General features: G+C 39.5%; 1 protein-coding gene across 4 annotated transcripts in view; it reads left to right on the top strand.

The window, feature by feature from the left end:
- Nucleotides 1–1,943: 1,943 nt before the first annotated feature.
- Nucleotides 1,944–20,464, top strand: part of CCAR1 (cell division cycle and apoptosis regulator 1) — a 54,377-nt gene continuing 35,856 nt past the window's right edge. The window contains exons 1-5 of one of the 4 annotated variants that reach the window (XM_045783311.2): nucleotides 1,944–2,036; nucleotides 3,226–3,348; nucleotides 14,603–14,775; nucleotides 15,408–15,452; nucleotides 18,305–18,337. In XM_045783311.2, coding sequence (XP_045639267.1) covers nucleotides 3,276–3,348; nucleotides 14,603–14,775; nucleotides 15,408–15,452; nucleotides 18,305–18,337 — 324 coding nt within the window. In that variant the 5' untranslated portion in view covers nucleotides 1,944–2,036; nucleotides 3,226–3,275. Of the gene's footprint in view, nucleotides 2,161–3,225; nucleotides 3,349–14,602; nucleotides 14,776–15,407; nucleotides 15,453–18,304; nucleotides 18,338–20,464 lie in introns of all 4 variants that reach the window. The other 3 variants (XM_045783310.2, XM_045783309.2, XM_045783312.2) reach the window with 3 other exon arrangements.

The raw sequence follows: 20,464 nt of genomic DNA, 5'->3' as shown, positions 1-20,464 counted from the left end.
CCAAAGGAATTGAATAGACATTTCTGCAAGGAAGATATACAAATTGTCAGTAAGATAACTTTGTTAGTCATTAGGGATACTAATCAAATCCATTTCATATACTGGGATAGCTATAACAACAACTTTTTTGTTTTAAAAGATTTATTAATTTTAAAGAGAGATGGCGAGAGAGCACATGTGCATGTGCAACAGTCGGAGGAGGACAAAGGGAGAGAACCTTCAAGCAGACTCCAGGCTGAACAGGGAGCCTTCATGTGGCTTGATCTCCCCACGGGCAAGATTGTGACCTGAGCCAAAACCAAGAGTCTGACACCTAACCAACCAAGCCACCCAGGCGCTCCTACAAAAACAACTTCTTGTTTTTTTAAAGATTTTATTTATTTGTCAGAGAGAGAGAGCGCGCCCATGGGAGCACAAGCAGGGAGGGGGGAGAGAGAGAAGATCCCAGGACCCCAGGATCACGACCTGAGCCAAAGGCAGACACCCAACCTACTGAGCCACCCAGGCGTCCCACAACAACTTGTTAAAAAGAAAGAGTTGAGGAGGATGTGGTGCATTGCGTGCGGTAATTAAATTAGTGTAACTGCTGTGAGAAAAGGTTGGCAATTTCTCAATATTTAAGTACACCACGTGACCCAGAATTCCACTCCTGTGCACATACCTAAGAGAACTGGAAACAAAAGTTAAAAAAACAACAACCACCCTGTATGTGAATATTCACAGATGCATTATTCATAACACCCTAATGTGAAGATAACCTAAGTGATCAACTTAGAACAAATGGATAAACAAATTGCTATTATCCATTTAAAGGATTAGTTTTAACAATAAAATGGAATAAAGTACTGATACTTGCTTCACGAACCTTAGAAACAATAGTTAAGTTAAAGAAGCTGTAGAGGACACTTTTAGGCAAACAGGCTTGAGCAACAGAATATAGAAGGGTCCACAAGACCACCTGGCTGAATACTGAGGGGCCCATTCCGGGAAGCACTTCAAAATATGCATAGGTCCTAAATGGCCAATGAATTACTTACAACTAGTCACATTTACCAAAAAAGGGAGAATTCCGCAGGTGGCCACGCTCATCTTCCCCCTTTAAATACAGCCCCCCACCCACTGCTTCCTTGCAGACAGCCTGTCCTCTGCTGTCCTGCTGGTGGCTCCCTTGTGGTGTATTCAATAAACTATCTCCTTTGTTCAGCCTCAGGTGGATTCTTTCACCACCTGCACCACTGGCTTCCACCTGAAGGGGTCGCTCCACATTTGAAAGGGGCCGATCAGATCCAGAGACACCCCACTTAAACACCGCAGAAGCCAGACACAAAAGACCATATATTATATAATTCTACTAATATGAAGTATCTAGGATATTCAAATCCATGGAGACAAAGCCGCTTAGTGACTGTAAAGGGATGGCGGGGCCAGGGATTAAGCAGTGACTGCTTAACGGGGAGGGGTTTCTTCTAAGGGTTGAGTTCGTGATGGTTGCAAAAACTTAGGACTGTATAAAGGCCATAGGAAAAAATAAAGCTCACTGAATTGTACAAAATATTTAAAACAGTGAATTATATGGTAAGTGAATTTTATCTCAATTAAAAAAAAACTTAGGAAGATGGTACAGGATATGTCCATTCTTCCAAGTACTTGAATTCAACTAGAAAAAAAAGACACAGAAAGGCGAAAAAACACAAAATGGCGGCGAGCTGATCGGATCACGTGACCGCCAATTCTTCCCTGCCCACCCTTAGAAAAGTCTTTTCTTCAGAGCTGGCGAACAGACACAGGCGGCTCATTGTTATGGGAAGCCCAGGTAACTCTTCTCAGGCGCGCTCTAGCCCTAGCTGCGTAGTGAGAGCGGTGAGCGTATTGAAGGCGAGCTGGGGAGCGCGCACGTAGAACGTAAGCCCGTAAGCGCCGTTCCTCGCAGAGATGAGGAGGAGGGGAGAGGCGTGGAGGAAGAGGGGGAAGTTGGCGCATGCGCCTAACGCTGACGGGTTTGAAATGGCCTCGGTGTTAGCCGGGACTCGATTCAGGTGAAGGTCTGGTCCTCGCGGTTGGAGCAGCGGGCGGCGGAGCCGGGGTCCTAACGTCCTGTCGGATCCGCGGAAGGGCCGAGAGCGACTGTTTTGGTAGCACGGCGTCCGTAGGCCGGCGACGGTGGGGCTCTCGTGGGACTGGGGCGGGAGGGACATGGTCCCTTTTGTGCGGGTCGGAGCAGGCCCCGCGCGGCAGCCCCTCCCCCACCGCTTCGGTTTTTTCCGACCCCCCTTCCCCCCCCGCGGTTCTTCAGGTATCCCCAGCGCCCCTCAGCCTCGGCTTGACGGGTCTGGAGGGACTGCCGAGCGCCATCCCTCACTCTGGGGCCGCTGAGTTTTAGCTTCACGGCCTCCGGCCCAGGGCGTCGGGTGGCTGGCGGCGGCGCCGGTTTTGGGGGATAGAGGCTCTCTGCCCGGCCGGGGGGTTAAGGGGACCAGGACTTTCAATAGTTCTCTCATGGCGCTTCGCCCAGTCTCGTGAGACGGAGGATTCCGCCTTCTCTGGTCTGCGTCCCGCGAGGAGCTGGGGCTGGAGGAAGATGGATGGCAGAGCTCTGGCCCCTACGAGTCGCGGGGGGAAGGAGGGGGTGCGCGGGCTGATTCTTAGCCTTTTCTGGCTTGATTTTGGGGGGAGGGGTCTTAGCGATGGTTCTTTCGGGGGCATCCGTTATTTCAACTGTCTTTCCCCTGGAGGGAGGGGAGAGAAAAGGAGCCCCTCGGCCCTTCCCAACCCGAGAAAGTAAGGATATGTTCGTTATTTAAATGATAGTCTTAAATACCTTTATTCAATGTCTCGTCTCAGTTTCCGTTATTGGTTCTACCACTTTCAGCCCCCAACTGATTGCCAAAAGAAACACGCAGGCTCTATTTTCTTTGAACCTGAAGCTGTGTACTTACTGTTAAGAACTGGGTAGATAACAGCACTTGGTTTTCTGTTTAAATGTGACAGTTTGTAGCCACGGAAAGAAGTGCCTCTCTTGTGATTCTACCCTTAACGTCATATGTTGAAATTGGGTGTTTTTGGTGAGCTACTTGGTGTAGAATGTTCTTGCTGCATATCGGACGTATATATACCTTGTTATTTATACTATGATCTACGAAGATGTCCTTGACAAACATTTCTTTAATAATACTTTAATGATATTTATAGTTTGAACTTTAAAACGTGGATTCTTTTTCTTAATAGATCGCTGCTATAGAAGACAAACAGGTGAAGGTTTTTTCCCTTCTTTCATCATGGCTCAGTTTGGAGGACAGAAGAATCCGCCATGGGCTACTCAGTTTACAGCCACTGCGGTATCTCAGCCAGGTCAGGCCACTGAACACATGTACTGTAAACTTGGGGGTTGGGGAGGGGGTATAACTATGTGAATTAGGCTGTGTGTGATATTGAAAAAGGTTCCTAAAGGATGTATCTTTTATTTGTGAAGCTTTTAAAAATTCCTGTATCAACTAGCAAAAAAAAAAATCTGTTGTACACAGCAGTTTGGATAGTTATATAGTTTTTCAAACATTAAATTAAGTTTTATTTGATTCAGTTAGGTTAGCAGCCACTCATTGATTAGAGGTTATATCATTTGGCATGTTAAGGTGTCAGTATGCACATGTTATATTTAAAAATAAATGTATTAAAATTTTCTATTTTATGAAAAACTATATATGACTGTTTTTCGGTTGTTGGAGTTTAAAGTGGAAAACCGAATTCTAAAGAATTTATCAAGCAAAGGAGAAAGATAAATAGATATAAAAGAATGAATACATTTTCAAAATAAGGTCAACAAATAATGTCATTGAAAATGTTTCAATAAGCTTCTTCCCTCTGCTTCTTAGGAAAAAAAAATTTTTTTTTTTTTAACCATTTGACATAAGGTTTGAATCTATTTAAATAAGTTTCCCATGGATTCTACAGAATGAATTTCAGTTTCCTTGGGTGCCCAGAAAAGTTGCAGCTTCTTCTGTTAATTTGAATATATTTATTATTTATGACATCTCTAATACTGGATCTTTACTGCTTTTACTTAAAATATCTATTTTAATTCAAGGTCAGTTACAGAGATACTATGATCTTCTGACTTGGGTGTTCTAAAATTTGAGGGACATGATTATCTTGTTATGTTGGTGACCTTTCTCCTTAAAGAAATGGATACTTCAGAGTTTTTATTTCAGTTACTCTTCATTTGGGGGGGTTAAATGATCAATTCTGCAGACAACTGAAGAGATTATGAAATAATAATTATAGATTGTGTTTAATTCAGATCCAGGTACTTCTTTATGTTAAATAATGGGGGCTCTGGAGTTGACTTAGTTTCAATGAAACAGGACTTATTAGCAATTGCTCTGTGTCCAGAAGCAAGTGCTATGGACTTATATTTTGGTAAACTAAACATGTTTTACCTGGCTTTTTCTACATATGATTTGTTTTACTTATTTATAAACAAAGTCAGGAACATAATTAATATTATGAGTGACATTTGTTTTTGTAAGGATTTTATTTATTTGTTTGATAGAGTGAGAGAGAGCTGGAGCAAGGAGAGGGAGAAGCAGGCACCCCACTGAGTAGGGAGCCTGATGTGGGGCTCCATCCCAGGACCCTGGAATCATGACCTGAGCCAAAGGCAGATGCTTAACCAACTGAGCCACTCAGGCACCCCTATAATATGTTTTAAATTGATATCTGTATTGTTCCAGTTAAATAGCTCTTAAGGTGGAAGCCTATTGTCTATAGCTCTTAACATTTGTATTGTGAGGCGCCTGGGTGGCTCAGTTGGTTGGGCGACTCCCTTCTGCTCAGGTCATGATCTCAGGGTCCTGGAATTGAGCCCTGTGAAGGGCTCTCTGCTCAGCAGGGAGCCTGCTTCTCCCTCTTCTCCCCACTCGTGCTCTCTCTCGCTATCTCTGCCTCTCTTGAAAATAAATAGATAAAATTGTTTTTAAAAATTTGTATTTTAATTACTTAATTAATGTTATACTTTTTTTGTTTTTATTTTAAGACTGAGCAAAGAAGACACCAAACGTTCATAAAAATTATCAAACACAGGGGCGCCTGGGTGGCACAGCGGTTAAGCATCTGCCTTCGGCTCAGGGCGTGATCCCGGCGTTATGGGATCGAGCCCCACATCAGGCTCCTCCGCTATGAGCCTGCTTCTTCCTCTCCCACTCCCCCTGCTTGTGTTCCCTCTCTCGCTGGCTGTCTTTCTCTGTCAAATAAATAAATAAAATCTTTAAAAAAAAATTATCAAACACAAAGTCAATAGTAAATATAGATCTCCCTTTCCATATTTGGGAATAGAGTCCAAATATAAATAGTGGGATTTGTGTAAATAGAGCTTCTATTTGTGCTGTAGGAAATTATTTATGGGTTTTCTTAGAGATTGTTGTTAATCATAGTTTTTCAAAATCAAATTTTTTGACACATCATGACTTCAGTAAGTAGGCCAAGTGTTTTGTTAGCATCTGTCTACTCTTAGCTTTCCTCTAAAAATCCTGGATTAGGTTCTAGATGGAACTCTGTAGTGATACTGTTTTTATTAAAATCTTTATTTTCCAGGTGCTATATTTCAGGCTGCTTCCTGAAAGCTTGCTGTTTTCTTACCTTCATCTTACAGTCTTATTTGTGATTAATCATCTCGTCTTTTTAGAGCTGATTTTCAGAGCCACACACATTTTTATAAAAGTTAAATTTTCAATCCTGAGGCAATTAAAATATGTTTTATTGACATCTCATCTAAATGGAGAACTTTTTTTTTTTTTTTTAACTTTAATCTCCACACCCATCATGGGGCTTGAACTCACAACCCCAAGATCAGGAGTCACATGCTCCACTGGTTGAGCCAGCTAGGTGCCCCTAAATGGAGAACATTCCAACCTAATTATAGTGCCTCAAGTTTTCTCCTGGCAGCTTCAAATACAATTTGAGAAAAAATTTCAATAAAGGACATATAAGGACTTAATCAGGGCAATAGTTTAGGTGCCAGTTTTTTACTCTGTTAAAAAAAAAAAAAATGCAGCCTTTGAAATATTCCAGACATGTTAGTATCAGAGGCCACTGTCATAAATCAAATGATCATGGAACAGAAAAAGTTAACTGAGTAATTCAACTTGAATTAAATATTTTGATCTCTGTACCTATATTTCTGACTCATTTTTCTCTTGAGGGCAGTATAATAATTACTACTCTTTTCGTATATAACATAACATGATGTTCAGTTTTTGCTATTTCCATTTTCTAGCAAGCAAGGATATTTTGCATTTGTGCTAATCTTGAAAATTCTGTCTGTGACAGAAAATTTCACTGCATTCACACAGATGACTTATTTAAAATAATATAAAGGGGCACCTGGCAGGCTCAATTAGAAGAGTATGGGACTCTTTTTTTTTGTTTTGTTTTAAGATTTTATTTATTTATTCGACAGAGATAGAGACAGCCAGCGAGAGAGGGAACACAAGCAGGGGGAGTGGGAGAGGAAGAAGCAGGCTCATAGCGGAGGAGCCTGATGTGGGGCTCGATCCCATAACGCCGGGATCACGCCCTGAGCCGAAGGCAGATGCTTAACCGCTGTGCCACCCAGGCGCCCCAGAGTATGGGACTCTTGATCTTAGAGTCATGAGTTCGAGCTCCATGTTAGGTGTAGAGAGTACTTAAATAAATAAACTTAAAAAAATAAAGTAATATTAAAAACTTCAGTAAAAGCATGCATGCTAACAATGTATTGCTGAAATCTGTTGTAAAATTAAAGATCAGTATTTGAATTGTTTCTGATTTTGGATTGCTAGGTGTCATTATCTATCATCTTTGGTTTTCTTTTCCTTTAACCCCCATATTCAGTCATATATCAAATCTTGACTTTTTTTCTCTTTTGAAAATGCCTCAGGTATACTCCATTTTACATTTAGGCCCTGGGCACTTCATATTTGAATAACTGTGTCATAGCAGGTTTCTCTTGCTTACAGCTCATATGCCAAAGTCTCTCACCTAACTTTCAGGTCCTTCCTTGCCTTTCCCAAACTTAATCCATAGTGCTTACCATAGATCCTTAAGTCAGGAAGCTCTTTTTTCCATCTCTCACTTGGTAGTGTTACTCTTTATTATCCTTTATTTAGTTTTTGTTTTTTTTTTTAAGATTTATTTATTAGAGCACGCATGTGCAGAGGGAGAAACAGACTCCCTCCTGAGCAGGGATGCCAATAGGGGGGCTGGAACCCAGTGGGGGGCTTGGTCCCAGGACTCCAGGATCATGACCTGAGCTGAAGACAGATGTTTACCCAGCTGAGCCAAGCAGGCACCCCTCTGTTATTTAGTTCTAATTGCTTTTATTTGCTCTCCTTTCTTATATACTGAATATGCTACTTCTTATTTCTCTCAGCTTCAGTGTATCTGTCAGATGTGATACTACTAAAGCATTTTTTTTTTTTTCTTCAGGTAGGCTCCACACCCTATGAGGGTTTCAAACTCATGACCCTGGGATCGAATCACATGCTCCACCGACTTAGCCAGCCAGGCTCCCCTTGTAATTTCTGTCTAAATCAAAGAATTTTTCAAAGTTGGATGGGACATGACCTAGATTCTGTCTCAAAACCTTTCTCTATCAGATAAGGAATTTGAGGCCCATAAAAGTGAAAAAATTTGTTTAGGTTTTAAAGATGGTCACAGGAGAGTTAATGTTAGAACATCAGAATTGTGGTTTATTGTATCTTCCACTATTTTTACTCGTCTACAAAAAATATCTTCAAGCATTTTAGAATTCATTTTAAACTCCTTGAGATGGTATTCACGATGTTTTGTCTTTCCAGCCCTATATATCATTTTTCCTACACTGAAATAATTGTTCTTAATATTTCCCCTTTCTTCCCATCTAGCTGAAGTGCTGTGATACGTATTCAGTGACTTTTAGATTTGAAAGTTTAAGTTTCCTGTGTATAAAGAGACATTGAGAGAATAGCAGGTGAATCACTGATTGAATCTTTATGAGATTTTTTTTTTTCTTTCAAAGATTTTATCTATGGGGTGCTGGATGGCTCAGTTGGTTAAGCATCTGCCTTCAGCTCAGGTCGTGGTCCCTGGGTCCTGGGATCGGGTCTCATGTTGGGCTCCCTTTCAGGGAGTCTGTGTTTCCCTCTCCCTCTGCCCCTCCCCCTGCTTGTGCTCTCCCTCACTCACTTTTTCTCTCAAATAAATAAATAAAATCTTTAATAAATAAAAGTTTTTGTTTACTTATTTATTAGAGTGCATACGTGAGTGGGGGAGGAGCAGAGGGAGAGAGACAGTCAGACTCTGTGCTGAGCACGGAACCCAGCCTGGGGCTCGATCCCATGACCCTGAGATGATCTGAGCTAAAATCAAGAGTCGGATGCTTAACTGACTGAGCCACCGAGGCACCCTGTGAGATTTTTTTTTAATTAATTATTTTTAAAGATTTTATTTTTATTAGATGGGCAGCGAGAGAGGGAACACAAGTTGGGGGGGGGGGCAGTGGGAGAGGGAGAAGCAGGCTTCCCGCTGAGCAGGGATCCCCATGCGGGGCTCGATCCCAGAACGCTGGGATCATAACCTGAGCCAAAGGCAGACGCTTAACGAATGAGCCACCCAGGCGCCCCTAAAATTTATTTTTATTATTGGGGTTGGTTGGTGACTCAGTTGGTTAAGCAACTGCCTTCGGCTCACGTCATGATCCCGGGGTCCTGAGATCAAGTTTCGCTTCGGGCTCCCCCTGCTCTTCAGGGAGCCTGTTTCTCCCCCTCGCTCTGCCTGCCACTCCCCCTGCTTGTGCTGTCTCTCTGTCAAATGAATAAATAAAATCTTTTAAAAAAATAAATAAAATTAATTTTTTTTTTTTTAGTGCTAGGATTCAGGAACCCAAGATCAAGAGTTGCATGCTCCACTCCTGAGCCAGCCAGGTGTCCCGCTGATTGAATCTTTAACCCTTAGATTAATTATATTGACTAGGGGTTGTGTGTAGATTTGACTCAAAATATTTGCTTTTCTATCTGTATGCAATTATAATAATATTGAAGTGTGGGGATTGATGTAGCGTATTCTCACCTATTTTCTCATCTATTTCTTTTGACCATTTGTAAAATGACTGCATTCTGACCATAGAGAAACATGAACTACTTTAGAAGTTAAAATTATAGTTATAATGTGCTTTCCAACAGGTGACTGAAGCTAATACCAATACAGTTGTTTTAAATATGACTCCATTTTTTCCTGCCTCTCTATTCTGGCCCAGTGGTCATCTTTTAAAACCACAGTCTTTTGAATCAGCAGCTCAGATTGTTAAATTCCAAAACTCATGGTCTTTTTGAAACTAATAATAGCTGATATACCATGTGTGCTTCACTAATATTAGTTATCCCTTAATGGACTTGAATGTTTACAACTCATTTGGTAGGAAAGGATTGCTACCAGTATTGGTTTAACCCTGTTTAAACACTGCTTGTGCTATGTGATAGCAAATAGTTTCTAAAACATTTTTCCAAGAGTAAAAAAAAAAAAACATAAAATCTTTTAAGGCTCATTGTTAATACATATTTTTCCCCCTCATCCTCTGAGTATGCCTTACTTGTGCTCTTAACTAGTGACAGCTGCATTAACATCAGGTGCGCCTGGGTGGCTCCGTTATGTGTCTGCCTAAGCGCCTGCCTTCAGCTCAGGTCATGATCCCAGGGTCTTACGATTGAGCCCCACATTGGGTACTTTGCTTAGTGGGGAGCCTGCTGCTCCCGCTCCCTCTCCCGCTATCGCTCCCCCTGCTTGTGTTCTCTCTCTCTTGTCTGAAATAAATAAATAAAATCTTTAAAACATCAAACTACAAACACTGAATACCCCCATCTCTCTATCCTAACTTTTCTTTTTTTTCCTCCCTATCCTAACTTGAGCATGCAGCTTTGAGGTTTTGAAATTTATTGTTTCAGGATGATTCATCTTAGTAAAGATAGAGCACCAAGGTTTAAAGGTAATATGTATTTTTAAATTTAACAGTGAGTTTGATAAGATTAAGGGACAACAGAAAAAGGATGGGCTTCTCTTTTGTGTTTTAGTGGAGTGTTCACTGGTATTCAGTGAAAATATGAATATATCATAATACAAGTGTGTTTGAGTCCTATGAAACTGATTTTACATTTTAGAAGGTGATAAATTTGTCCTTAAAGGTTTAAGAGAACTTAGACCTTAAGTTTACTTATTTACCTGGTAGCCTGTGGTCATCTAGGGCTCATTTCATAGGTTTGTCTGTGCAAGTATTGATACACAGTGATAAGCATATCTGTTTCAGAAGGGTCACAAGAGTTTCAGCAATCATATTGAATTAGGTATAAGTAGATGAACAGACTGTTCTATTGTGAATAATTGGAAAAGATCTCCAGCTGACAAGCGTTTGGCCACTTAGGTGGAGAGAAAGATTAAATCAGGGATTGATAACTTTGCAATATGCAAGTTATATTATTATCTTGCAGAATATTGATTATAATTCACAAGAGTGGAGAATGCTACTTACAAATACTCAAGGATAGTTTCTCACGTAACCACAAAAAAGGAATATTAATGAAATATACTTATATTGAGAGTAAAGTCTAAAATATGAATGATTTTATTTTATTTTAAAAGAACTTCTTGTCTTCTGTATTTTTTTAAAGATTTCAGGGGCGCCTGGGTGGCTCAGTCATTAAGCGTCTGCCTTCAGCTCAGGGTGTGATCCCAGCGTTCTGGGATCGAGCCCCACATCAGGCTCCTCCGCTAGGAGCCTGCTTCTTCCTCTCCCACTCCCCCTGCTTGTGTTCCCTCTCTCGCTGGCTGTCTCTGTCAAATAAATAAAATCTTTAAAAAAAAATTAAAAAAAAAAGATTTCATTCATTTATTAGAGAAAGAGTATGCACACCAGTGGGGTGAGGGGCAGAGGGAGAGGGAGAAGGAGGCTCCCCACTAAGCAGGGAGCCCTATGCGGGCCTCGATCCCAGGACCCTGAGATGATGACCTGAGCCGAAGTCTGATGCTTAGACCACTAAGCCACCCAGGTGCCCTTAAAATATGAATGATTTAAAAAGAGCTATATTGCAGATATATAAAATTTTCACAGTGATTTCACAAAATTTGAATTAACTAGCTAATGGTGTGACACAACTAGTAGAATGTAAATTTCCTTCCCATAAATTTCTAGCAGTTGAACCCTTCATTATCAACAGGTGTTGACCCTTGAAGACCATGGGTTTGAACAGTGTGAGTCCACTTTTATGCGGATTTTGGAGGGGGGGGATAAGTACTGTCCTGTAAATATATTTTCGTTAATGATTTTCTTTTCTCTAGCTTACTTTATTGTAGGAATACAGTATATAGGGGCTCCTGGGTGGCTCAGTTGGTTAAGAGTCAACTCTTGATCTCAGCTCAGGTCTTGATCTCAGGGTCATGAATTCAAGGCCTTTGTTGGGCCTCATGCTGTGCGTGGAGCCTACTTAAAAAAAATACATAGTATATATAACGTACAAAATATGTTAACTGTTCATGTTACTGGTCAGGCTTTCGGTCAACAGTTGGCTGTTAGTGTTTTGTAGTTTGTTTTTAAAGATTTTATTTATTAGAGGGGATGGAAATGCATGCATGACGGGGGGGGGGAAGGAGAGGGACAAGCAGACTCCTTGCTGAGGGTGGAACCCTAAGTGGGGCTCTGTTTTAATAACCCTAAAATCATGACCTGAGCCGAAACCAAGAGTCAGATGCTTAACTGACTAAGCCACCCAGGTGCCCTAGAGATACTTTATTTTCCCTTCTAAATCCAAAGGCTAGTTTTAAAAATTGAATACCACTTAGTCTGATTCACATAAACATTAATGTTTAGCTTCATTTTCAGAGTCCAAGAATGAAAACTTTTAGTTGAACACGGAGTAAGCCACATGTTTAGGTAGTATTTCTTTAAACGTTTTTTGGTTTTTTTGTTTTGTTTTTTTTTTTCTTAAAAAGTCTTAAAATATGATATAGCACCTAAATTTTCAGTGGCATGTATAGGCTATTAACACATGTTCTGAAACGTCAGTCCTGAGGTTTTTTGTTTTTGTTTATGTTTTAAATTTATTTCAGTAACCTCTACACCCCCAATGTGGGGCTTGAACTCACGATGCCAAGATCAAGAGTCATATGCTCCTCCAACAGAGCCAGCCAGGCACTCCCCTGAATTAGCTTTTAATAAAAAAGAAAACTGAGCTCTATATTTTTTCTATGCTACTATAGTTTTCCTTCTATTCATTTTAGCGTTTCACTTTATACTGTTTTCAGTTTTCTTTTAAAATCTTTGAATGGAATCCTACAATGCAAATTTAGGGAGAAATGATAATTAGAAAACATACAATGACAAACTTTCATGACTAAGTGTTGATCCACTCAGTAACTGCTAATACATGTGAATGGAATGGTTTTTTTGTCTGTCTGTTTTTTAGTAAGCTCTACACTCACCGTGGGGCTTGAACTCATGACCCTGAGATCAAGAGTTGCATGCTCTACTGACTAAGCCAGCCAGGCACCCCTGTATTCTTTTATTTTAGAGAGAGAGCGAGCATACAGGGAGGGGCAGGAGAAGGGAGAGGGATAGAAAATCTTGAGCAGACTCTACGCTGAGCAGTGAGGCTCAATCCCACAACCTGAGCCAAAGTCAAGAGTTGGATGCTCAGCTGACTGAGCCACCTAGACATCCCTGCTCCTGTATTTTTATTCATCAAGACATCAGTATGGTCTTAAAGCCTTGTGTCTGTATATGCTTCCCTGTGTGTGAATGGCTTACATAGACGTAACACTGTATGGTGGTCCTAGAAAAAGAATGACTTCAACAAATCAACTGATTGGCACTTTCTTTCATTAGGAATATTTTATCCCAAGGCACTAGGCTATTGCTAGTTAATTTTGGGGGACTCAGAAGTTAATATACAGATTTTCAATTGTGTGTGGAGGTCAGGCACCTTTAACTCCCACATTGTTCAGGGGTCACCTGTAATTTTTTTGTAGTTTCTAATTTATCACACTGTTAACAGAAGAGAGGTGTGTCTGGTATCCTGCCTACTTAATGCTAGGCTACTGTATGATGCCAGGATTCAGAACACCTAGAAAAGTAATAGGAAAAAAGACTTTCTGGGATATTGGCTCTGAGCTCTTCTGCTGTGGCAACTTCCAGGGTTCATACCAACAGAACGAAACAGAGCAGATCTGAGGTCAGAGCTCAGGTGGGTGAAGGAGCTGGGTGTGATATTTGAATCATGGATGCTACTTTGTCAAATATATGACGTGCCAGTCTTAGAATTTAAAGCACTAATAATTTTTCCTATGGTCTTTATCTTGTGTTCAGTGTGTTATTTTGCTTCCATTATCCTGGAACCGTGGTTCTCAACATTTTTTGGGGTCCGTAATTCTGTTGAAAACTGATGAAAGCTTCGGACTTTCTTGTCTGCAATTTTGCATACAATTTTAAAAGGTTAACAGGATCCATTGATTAGAACCTGTGTGTCTACATTTCAGTACCTTTTCCTTTATTCTCATTGTAGTTAACCTGACTTTGAACTTAATGCTGGTGTTAAGATATTCTCCACTTCTATTTAGATTTCTGTTTAAATCCATTTAGTTAGTCCTGGTTTCCTCTTTCTGCCCATCTGTGATATCTGACTTTCCTTAAAAACAAGAAAAGATTAGACACTTTTTGTTTATTGTAGACTCTTCCTTTTCTTGCCCCTCCTTTTTTAATTTTTAAAAATCAGTATTTTTTGCAGGGAGTAATTTGTAATTTACAAGAACTACAGACATACTTTCTTGGACTTTTGTTTGTTTTTGCTTTACTTTGTTGTTGGTTTGTTTTGTTTTTAAATAAAATTAGTCTGAACTTTTAAACAACTGATGATGAACCTCACACTTCTAAAGGTTTTCTGGGATATTCTAGACAAAGTGCTTTGGTTAGTTCATTAACATTCTTTGTTCTTCTAAAGCAAAATATTGTTCTTTCTATAAGGTTGTTTAATAATTATAGAGCAGCATTTTTTCAGGTTATTTTCAGATACAAGCAAGCTGCTTTGGAAAAGGGAATTGCTAGATTGCTTTTATGGCTATCTTTTGAGATTCAGAATGCTGAGTTGGCATATTAAAGGTTCTGAGAAATCCTGCAGTAAAAATACGTGCTTAATTTCACTGTTTCTAAACTTCTTTGTTTTATATGATTCTCTTCTACTTGGAGGTAAAACAGTAAATTCTAGATAAGTAAAGTAAGATGGTTTATTTTCTGCTCTTTTTCCTAAAAATACTTCTTGAGAGTACTTCAGCCTCTTGGTCTAGGTTTGTGTTCATTATGTAGTTATTATAGAATAATGTTTTCTTCTATCTATTATGACATGAAAATTAAATATAAAGCCACTAGGATCTGGGGAGGTACTTGAATCAATTAAATTTAACAAGCATTACAGGAATTTTGCCTTAGGTTTTTACTAAACAATAGCAGAACATAATTTCATAACTAAGCACTTATGGAAAATTCCTAGAAAGGATCCAAATAATGCTTTTTTCTTTTTTTTTTTCCCCCATTTCCTTTTTAATCTCATTTTAGCTGCGTTGGGTGTTCAGCAGCCATCACTCCTTGGAGCGTCTCCTACCATTTATACACAGCAAACTGCATTAGCAGCAGCAGGCCTTACCACACAAACCCCAGCAAACTATCAGTTAACTCAGACTGCAGCCTTGCAGCAACAAGCTGCAGCTGCAGCAGCTGCATTGCAACAGGTGAGTCTTTATTGGGTTTCAGTATGTGACATGTTAAACTGAGTAGCCAGATAGTTTTTAAAGAATTAATAAGTGTGGGGTTTTTTTTTTTAAGATTTATTTATTTGAGAGAGCACTTGTGCGTGTGCATGCACGCACATGCACACACATGCACAAGGGATAGGGGCAGAGGGAGAGGGAGAATCCCAAGCAGACTCCATGCTGAGCTCGGAGCCCGAGGTGGGGCTGGATCCCAGGACCCTAAGATCATGACCTGAGCCGAAACCAAGTCAGACACTTAACTGACTGTGCCACCCAGGCGCCCCAATAATTGTGTATTTTAATTATGCTTATTGTTTTTTCAGTTAATAAAATTAGATGTGCCTGTGACATATAGAAGAGTGAAGTTGTGTGGTCAAAATTCTTAAAACAGGCAGTTCTTATACCTTAATTATTTGAACAAAATTCAGTTCTTGATGAATCTTAGAGTATAAGGGAGTCACCAGTTTGCTTATTTTTGGTGAAGTTTAGTTCACAAAATTTCTTTGTAGTGTGATTTTGTTTATGTATTTGTATGTATGTATGTATATCGCTTCTTGAGAATGAATAAAACTGACTCCGTATTTTTCTTTGAAAAATCTTTTTTTTTCCAGCAATATTCACAACCTCAGCAGGCCTTGTATAGTGTGCAACAACAGGTTAGTTTATATTTTCCATGTTAAAAACTGATGTAAAAAAATAATTTGTCTCAGATTCAGTTTATATATAGATTTTATTTCCTGTCAGCTACATTAATGTGTGATTTGAATTCTTTGGGGGTGGGCTAAATGAGGTAGGCAAAAAGGAATGTCTCCAAGGGAGAGGAAGATAGAGGTCCTGAAAATCCAAATCCAAATCCTCAGCTAGCAGCCAGTCTTTGTCACATGTTTCTTTCCTTCTTCGTTTATTTATTTTTTTAAGATTCATTCATTTATTTATTTGAGAGAGCACGAGGAGGGGGGAGGAACAGAGTGAGAGGGAGAGGCAGACTCCGCACTGAGCAGGGAGCCCGACACTGGGCTCAATTCTAAGACCCCAGGATCAGGACCAGAGCCGAAGGCAGGTGCTTACCTGACTAAGCCACCCAGGTGCCCCGTCACATGTTTCTAGGAAAGCATGCAGAGGAGAATTTGGAAAGAATCACTGTATTACTGAATCTTTGTCCCAGTTTTTCTATTTGGTACATCCAGCCCCGTTGTGCTGTACTAGACCATCCGTGAAAATGGGGAGATCCTTTTTCCCATTTAAAGCCTTAACTCTAGATAGACCATTGGCTTTGAGCCTTTGTTTATTTAAATTTTTTTCTTTTTGTAGAGCAAGAGCATGCAAGGGGGGTGGGAGAGAGGGAGAGGTAGAGAGAGAATCTTTAGCAGTCTCCACATCCAGCATAGAGCCCAATGTCGGATTCAGTCTCACAACCTTGAGGTCGTGCCCTGAGCCAAAATCAAGAGTTAGATTCTTAACTGACTGAGCCATCCAGGCCACCCCTAATTTAATTTTTTTAAACTTTTAAATGTAAGCTGTGTGCCCAGCATGGGGCTGTAACTCAGAACTCTTGAGATCAAGAGTCACATGCTCTACTGACTGTCCCAGCCAATCATCCCATGAACCTTTATTTTTTATCTTTATTTTTCTTAAGATTTTATTTACTTAGAGGGGCACCTGGGTAGCACAGTTGTTAAGAGTCTGCCTTCGTCTCAGGGTGTGATCCCAGCGTTCCGGGATTGAGTCCCACGTTGGGCTCCTCCGATGGGAGCCTGCTTCTTCCTCTCCCACTCCCCCTGCTGTGTTCCCTCTCTCGCTGGCTGTCTCTCTGTCAAATAAATAAATAAAATCTTTAAAAAAAAATAAAAAAGATTTTATTTACTTGGAGATAGTGGGGGAGAGGGAGAAACACACTCCCCCCTGAGCAGGAAGCCCAACGTGGGGCTCGATCCCCGGGCCCCAAGATCACGACCTGAGCAAAAGACAGATGCTCGACTGACTGACCCACCCAGGTTCCCATTTTTTTGTTGTTGTTTTTCTTAAGATTCTACTTATGAGTGGAATCATATGGTATTTGTCTTTCTCAGTCTCACATATTTCTCTTAGCATAATATCCTCTGGGTCCATCTTTGTTGTCTCAAATGGCAGAAGCTCATCCTTTTTATGGCTGTGTAGTACTCCATTGTGCATGTGCTTGTGTGTATACCCACCGGGTTTTCCTTATCCATTTATCTACTGATGGACAGTTAGGTTGCTTCCATATCTTGGCTGTTGTAAATAATGCTGCGGTAAGCAGGGATGCGTACATCGTTTCAAGTCAGTGTTTTTTCTCTTTGGGTAAATATCCAGTAGTGGAATTATTGGATTATATGGTATTTCTATTTTTGATTTCCTGAGGAACCTCCATACTGTTTTCCACAGTGACTGTACCAATTTACATTCCACCAAACGTACCTGAAATTTCTTTTCTCCACATCCTTGCCAATAATTGTTTCTTGTGTTTTTGATTATAACTCTTCTGACAGGTGTGAGATGATAGTTCATTGTAGTTTTGATTTGCATTTCCGTGGTGATGCATGATGTTGAGCATCTTTTCATGTTTCTTTTCTCAATTCGTATGTCTTCTTTCAAACAGAGTCTGTTCATTTCCTCTGCCCATTTTTTAATTGGATTGTTTGTTTCTTGGTTTAAGATTTTGTGTGTTCTTTATATATTTTGTGTTATGGATTTCTTATCAGATATGTCCTTTAAAGAGGCAGTGATTTTGTTTTTTCCCCAATGGTATTTCTGTAGCATGGTGACCAACATGTCAATACTAGAAATTTTCCCATCTAAGGACTTAAGGTTTTTTGGTGTGTTTTGTGTGTGTGTGTGTGTGTGTGTGTGTGTGTGTGTGTTTGTTTTGTTTTTTTGGGGCGGTGTTATTCCTATGAAATAAGATAAAAGATCAGTTTTTTATTGGATGTGTTTGTTTGTTTGTTTTCAAGATTTTATGTTTACGGGCGCCTGAGTGGCTCAGTGGGTTAAGCATTTGCCTTCGGCTCAGGTTATGATCCCAGGTTCCTGGGATCAAGCCCCGCATTGGGCTCTCTTCAGCAGGGAGCCTGCTTCTCACTCTCCCTCTGCCTGCGTGCTCCTTACTTGTGCTCTCTCTCTCTCTGTGTCAAATGAATAAGTAAGATCTTTAAAAAAAAAGAAAAGAAAAGAAAAAAGATGTTTAGTAATCTCTGCACCCAATATGGGGCTCAAAGTTAGAACACTGAGATCAGTAGTTGCATGCTCTACTGACTGAGCCAGCCAGGTGCCCCATTGAATGAGTTAGTTATACATCACGTCTGCAATTAGAAATAGTTGTAGGAAATCTTACACCTAACGACTTCTGTTGCTTTTCATCATATTTCTTAATTAGAAATGAAGTACCCATTTAATAGGAATTTTTCCTTATAAATAAGAGCGTCTGTGAAACAATTTTGATTGATCCTTTTCTTTTTTCTTCCTTGTTTTTGTTTGATTTTTCTATTTTCAGTTACAGCAACCTCAGCAGACCCTTTTAACACAGGTTAGTTTGCAATTAATTTATTTCTTTTGGATATCTGAATGAAGAATAGGCCAAAATTTTATTCCTATTCTAGTATTTCTTTCAGGGTTTGAAGATGAATATTGGTTGGATTTACATATTAGTGTACATATTAGTTTATTACATATTAGTTTAACAATATATGAAAGATGGAGTGCATGTTTTGTTGTTTTGTCTTTTATGGTTTTTGATCCAGCTGTGATCTAGTTTGAATAAATATGAGGTCTTATTTTAAACTCAATCCTTTTTTTTTTTTTTTTTTTTTTTAAGATTTTATTATTTGACAGGGAGAGAGGGAGAGAGAGCACAAGCAGGGGAAGGGGCAGAGGGAGAGAGAAGTAGGCTCTCTGCTGAGCAGGGAGCCCATCATGGGGCATGATCCCAGGAACCTGGGATCATGACGTAAGCTGATGGCAGTTGCTTAACTGACTGAGCCACCCAGGCGCCCGTAAACTTAATTCTTATTTTGAACTTAATTCTTAATACATTGAACTTAATTCTTAATACATTTTCATTGTAGCTAATATTTTTAGGAGATTTTTTTATGTGTTATATCATTTTAAGCTTGACCTTATTAGATGAGGGTATTGTATTACATTATCAGTTTAACTTTTCAGCAGCATTACAATGTTTTTGAACTTCAAGAAATATATATTTATTTGAGATAGAGAACATGCACAGTAAACAGCGGGAGAGGGACAAGCAGACTGTGCATTAAGTGCAGAGCCCAATGTGGGGCTCCATCCCATGACCCTGAGACCATGACCTGAGCCAAAAGCAAGTCGGAGCCTGAACCGACCAGCCACCCAGTGTTTTTTTTTTTTTAAAAAAAACCTCCTTCATTTTTAAACTGAAATACATAGTCCTCCTTTAGGTTTGTGGACCAGTCTTTGTTGCATATTTTTTTCTTTTTAAAAATTATTTTAAAGTGTAAGAAACCAGGGCACATGGGTGACTCAGTCGGTTAAGTGTGTGACTTCACTCAGGTCATGATCTCAGGGTCCTGACATGAGCCCTGCATTAAGCCTCCCCGCTCAGCTTGTCCCTCTCCTTCTGCCCCTCTCCTCCTTCATGTTCTGTCTCTCAAATAATTTAATAAAATCTTTAAAAATTAATAAAATGTAAGAAACCATCCCTGGTTTCCGAGCTATACAAAAATCACAAAATCGTAAGCTCTGGGCTGGATTTGGACCAAGGGCCATGGTTCACTGACTGAAAGTTAAATATTATGAAACTGATAAAAAGGAAGGAGAACCTGTAATAAAAACTGGTGACAGTGATTGTGCATGGATAGGGAATGGGGTAGCTAAGGAACAGGAGTAGGGGAGAAGCTTTGTACCTTTCATACCATTTTAGTCTTGAATCTGTTATTTTTGTAAAAAAAAAAAAAATTCACTTGAGAGGTTACTCTCCCTTTGTTTTTATTAAGGGATCAAAATCAACTGACACTGATCATGTACTTTCAATCTCCAATAGCAGAATTTCCAAACTAAGTAGAAAAAGTATAAAAACTAGACTAGTCTTTTCTTAGAATAGCATTTCCTAGTTTGCATCTGTGAATCATTATTGTCTTAGGATGTTAAGGAAATTTCATGAGAAATAATTTTGTGGTTATAGTCTGAGAAATGTTGAATTCTTTTACTATTTATAGGACTTGGCCTTTTCTTATTTTAGTTGTAGAAATTAAGAGCTTGCTTTATTGGGCAAGTATAAAACAAATACTGTGTTTTGCCTTGAAGAGTCAGATGGTTGTTTCTTTATTTCTAATGATTTTATGTCTATTTATATATAGAAGTTTAAAACAGTAATATGCTATTCATGTTTGTGCCAGAAAAGACGAATGAAAGTGTTAACATTTTTCTTGTTTGTTCAGTTTTATGGAAAGATAATTGATTTGTAACATTGTATTAATATAAAATAAACAGCGTAGTTTGATTTATGTATGTATTGTGAAATGATGACCACAATAAGTTTTTTCTTTAACGTGAATCATCTCACATAAATTTTTTTTCTGTTGAGAACTTTTAAGAGCTGTGTCAGCAGCTTTCAAATATACAATACAGTATTATAGTCATCATGTTGTACATTACATCCGTGGAACTTATTTAT

This window comes from Ursus americanus, chromosome 6, assembly GCF_024610735.1.
Source record: "Ursus americanus isolate L20-20 chromosome 6, mUrsAme1.1.p, whole genome shotgun sequence".
NCBI classification, from domain to species: Eukaryota; Metazoa; Chordata; class Mammalia; order Carnivora; family Ursidae; genus Ursus; species Ursus americanus.
This window is presented reverse-complemented; position numbering and strand designations above follow the sequence as displayed.